The sequence below is a fragment of the Sinocyclocheilus anshuiensis genome, unplaced genomic scaffold, assembly GCF_001515605.1.
Source record: "Sinocyclocheilus anshuiensis isolate Anshui unplaced genomic scaffold, SAMN03320099.WGS_v1.1 scaffold94, whole genome shotgun sequence".
Taxonomy (NCBI): Eukaryota; Metazoa; Chordata; class Actinopteri; order Cypriniformes; family Cyprinidae; genus Sinocyclocheilus; species Sinocyclocheilus anshuiensis.
The window spans coordinates 1222828-1227290 of record NW_015546049.1 but is presented as its reverse complement, the minus strand read 5'-3'; the positions used below and the strand labels follow the sequence as shown (position 1 = coordinate 1227290).

The window sequence follows — 4463 nt, the reverse complement described above, 5'->3', positions numbered from 1 at the left end:
GACGAAGGAGCATCCGACGGGCTTGCGGCAACCACATGTGACGACCCCGGGCTGGACTCCGCTTCGTCCACGGTGAAAGCCGATCCGGCGATCCACAGCGCAAAGTTGTAGTATTTCCTCAGCAACCAGCACGGATCAGCTCCAGGCATGATGAAGCAGATATCATCCTCTTTTGGAAGGCCAAACAAAGTAGTTTCGCTTTCACAACGAATCACACAGTGCCTTCACGACATGGCGGCGGCAACAACAATACAGCAAGAATAAAAGTTACGCCTTCTTTCTTTGCGTGAACATTTGGGTGTCATTATGCAAATCTTCCCACATAGTGATGTAGATATGTGGGGGCGTGTTAGAACGAGCCGTTTTAGGTAGGCGTGGTTGACTCTTAACTTTTATAAAGAATATCTCTTTGGATTTGAGACTTTAGTCTTTGCAACTTTACAGATCTTATTTATGCACCAAGAGCTTGTAACACTTCAAAGAGAAAGGAAAAATTGAAATCGCATCATATGACCCCTTTAAGCAATCAATCTGCCTTATAGATGCTATTTAACTGCATATCAGTCCAAAGATATAAGCGCCAAGTCAGCTTGCACATCACTGCACTCAATCATGAGATTTTATAGGTTGTATAATACTACACTGCTCTGAGTAAGTCCACTGTTCAAAAATAAATTTATATAGAATTTGATATTTTTGAAAAGATAATAGCCCAAATTGTCATTAACAACACTGGAAAATCTGAACTATGAGCTGTTTGAAATGTGGAGCTGTTTATATACCTAATGAGATACCAAACGATTTTAAGGTTAACAGTATAACTCCAATTCACTGACAGATAGTGACCTCGATACCCTTCCCTCCTTGCAGTCAGAATGAACAAGAGATATTTTAAGAATTGCGCAGACAAGTGACCCTTGTCATTCCCGTGACCTGTCTGTCAGCCACCATGCGTATTGTCATTGGTCACGCCTGAGGCATTTTCCACAGTGACATACTTTATTGGACCCTGTTACCAGATAACCAGAGTTATGCAAGTAACATACCAATTACAGCAGTGGAATAGCCTTGCTCTTTGACAGCCTTGGCAAAGGTGATTTCCTCTTCCGGAAGGCCCCCTGACGATGCAGAAAAGAGAAAAACTCCCATACGCCCATGTGCTGCCATACCTATGACATCCAAAAAGAAAAAGAAAAAAATTTCAAATGTGCAGATGAACTGAAAAACCTAAACCAATATTAAAAAGACAAACTGACCATTTTTTATAAGTGTGCTGCATAAATGTGACTAAAGGAATAAACAATGAATCTACTAAAGTGTATAAATATTAATTCAGACCTCTATGTGCCCCCATTACTACTACTACTATTAATAATAATAATAATATCATTACATTATTATACTTATTGTAATTATAGATAATAATAATAATATGTGTCCTGCTAATTATCAGCAATCTCTCATACACAGAATAGTGTTTTTAACACTTTAACATTAAGTCTTAACAACGCTTTAAAAACTGCACACGTTGCTTATTTCAGCAGTACTCAAAGTGCAGTAACTGCAGCACTGACCTGACCGGATAGGGTATCTGCCTGTGAGGAACGCAGCCCTGCTGGGAGTGCAGAGCGGTGCAGCAGCTATGTGTTGGGTCAGTTTCACCCCTTCCAGAGCCAGTCTGTCAATGTTAGGTGTCCTGCGGACCAGAACAACCACAATACAACACAGTCTCATTATGCCTGTGAGAGAGATGTCTATTCAAACTTATGGAAGCCTGTTTACGCTATGGAATAAAAATACAATTATTTTTTTTTTTCTGAATTCTGAGTTTACATCTTGCAATTGCAGTTTTTGTTTTGTTTTTTCACCACAAAATGTAATTTTGACTTTTTATCTAACAATTCTGTGAGTTTATACCTCACAATTTAGACTTTTTCTCAGAATTGCAAGAAAAAAAAAGTGAAGAAAGAACTGTGAGATAAAAAGTTACCTTATCCTGTGGCAGAAAAAAGCTTCCATAACAACTTTATTCAGCTTTGAAACATACTGTTTATGAACCCATCAAAAGGAAAATCCCATGCAAGTCAAATATACTGATCTTGAATCGCTCTTACACAGCATCTTCTAACACTACTGACCTAATTGTACATTATTTCACATGCAGAATAATACATAGATGTAACAACTAAAACATAAAACGTGATCCACATGTCATAAGCAGCCAGTTAGCATCGATTTCCTGAAAGATCTCCGAATAAAAGTAATAAACTAAATTATATGAACGCACCTGAGGGTTGTGTTTCCATAGCATCCAAGGTCTCCAATTCCTAAATCGTCCACCATCATAAAGACGAAATTAGGTTTTCTACCACTGTCTGCATCAGCAGTACAGAGAAGCAGCAGGCCAAGGGTGCAACGGATCCATGGAATGGGTTTCATTGTTCACCCTAAAAGAGAAAGAAGGTAACAGAAATTGAAAATAGATGGACAAACAACACTGTGTACTTCAAAATGTTTAACTTTATAATATTATATATATAGAGAGAGCGAGAGAGAGAGAGAGAGAGGGGGGCCTGGGGCGGTGTGTGTGTGTGTGTGTGTGTGTGTGTGTGTGTGTGTGTGTGTGTGTAAGAATATATATTACAGTTGTTTAAGTTTTACTTTATTAGTTATTGTTCATTTTTATGTTTTAATTTAATTTTAGTACTTCAGCACAAACTTATGTCAGTTATTCTCAATTTTTCATCTATACGATTTTGTATTATTATTCTTATTATTATTTTAATATATATTTTTAGTCTCAGTAAACGTTTACAACACTGCTGGAAGCTTTGAAAACCTAATGTGAGCTGCTGAATGGTAGTCAATAACATTATGAGAGACTATCAAATAATATATAACTCACTACTGAGTGCGATGGCCGAGCGTGCACCCTATCTGCAACCATATAGGCTATAATCCAATTGTTGCATTAAATAGGCTATTGAAATACTAAACTGGCCTATTCAATACGTTTTGTGTACAGACTAAATACATTTTCTCCTAAAACGGTCGGTCTGCCGTGGCCTACCCGCTGCATCCAAGACGAGAGAGAAATCATCCGACTGCTGCCAGAAACATCAACATCGCTGCAGATGCATAACACGCTCTAGTTTAACCTTAGTGTAAACAAGGAAGTTGAGTGCAGGAGATCACGTGCTTCACGCATGTTCGATTGATTGGTCAACTGATGGAGCGTAAATTACGTTTTAATAATCAACACTTTTGACCTTTAATCTTGTGTATGTCCACACAACACAGCGCTTTTCAGTTTCAGCTTGATTTGAAAGCGCTTAAATAAAATATCCAGCAGCAGTAATTTTCAGGAACCCTGTTTTCTCCGACGAACAGGTTTGGTTCCAGCTTCTGCTATCTTGTTGGGAGACTTTCGCTTTTGTTGTGCACGGTTTGCGACATGCTTAGAGATTATAATTATAGGTTTTCAGTGAAACAGCGCCATCTCTCGCTCATTTTTAATATACAAGGAAGCCAGTCTTCCACGCTCTGTATCGGGATTTTTGTGGTCTACCATTTTCATGACAGGCAAGAGATCATGCTATGACAAGCTTGTCAAAACACCGTTTACAACCGATAATCCCGCTGCATATTAGCATAATATTTAAATTTTAACTTTTAAAGCGCACACATCAGAGGCTGACAGAAATTGCCCTAAAATGAGCTCTTTTGAGGTTTATCTCATTGTGCTGGGATCGTGTGCGTTGATGGGAAATGAGCTCACTCAGTGAAAGTGTGTTTTGGGTTGTTTCTCTTTTATATTAGGCTAAGCATGCGACAGATCCCACAGATTTATTTTATACAAACACCCCACGCTGTTCAACTCAGGAATATTCTGAATCTGCAGTCGACAGCACTTTGTGGCATAATGATTACCAAAAAATATTAAAAGACTTTTTCCTTAAAAAAAAAAAAACGTTCTTATATCAAACATAAGCATCACATTTCTGGTGTTAAATCCTGCAATAATTTACCCCGTTTACTTTCATTGTATTGTACGTGCTTTACTGTAACCTGGATTTTTTTTTTTTTAAGAATTAAGGGACGAGACTAAATAAATGTATTTTTATATTATTTATTTATTGTCGGTGGGGGGAGTGAATAACCAGCACCCTCTTCCACCCTCAATACCACGACTGATGTGAGAACCTTGAGCAAGGCACGAACCCCCAACTGCTGCCCACTGCTCCGGGTGTGTGTGTTGACTACTGTGTATGTGTACTTGGATGGGTTAATTGCAGAGCACCAATTCCGAGTATGGATCACCATACTTGGCCAAACGTCACTTCACTCACTCACTCCCTTTATTTTATTTTTTTATTTTTTTATTTTTTATTTTTTTGCAGAAATCAACATTATATCGACATTATTTAATTAACTCTCTCTCTCTCTCTCTCTCTCTCTCTCTC

General features: G+C 38.2%; 1 protein-coding gene across 1 annotated transcript in view; it reads right to left on the bottom strand.

Moving 5' to 3' along the window:
- sts (steroid sulfatase (microsomal), isozyme S) overlaps positions 1-3157 on the bottom strand; it is a 14131-nt gene extending 10974 nt beyond the window's left edge. Inside the window, exons 1-4 of the mRNA XM_016500251.1 lie at positions 3071-3157; positions 2288-2447; positions 1575-1696; positions 1047-1169 (exon numbers count right to left, since the gene is read on the bottom strand). Coding sequence (XP_016355737.1) covers positions 1047-1169; positions 1575-1696; positions 2288-2439 — 397 coding nt within the window. The 5' untranslated portion in view covers positions 2440-2447; positions 3071-3157. The remainder of the gene's footprint in view (positions 1-1046; positions 1170-1574; positions 1697-2287; positions 2448-3070) is intronic.
- Between the last annotated feature and the right edge of the window lie 1306 nt (positions 3158-4463).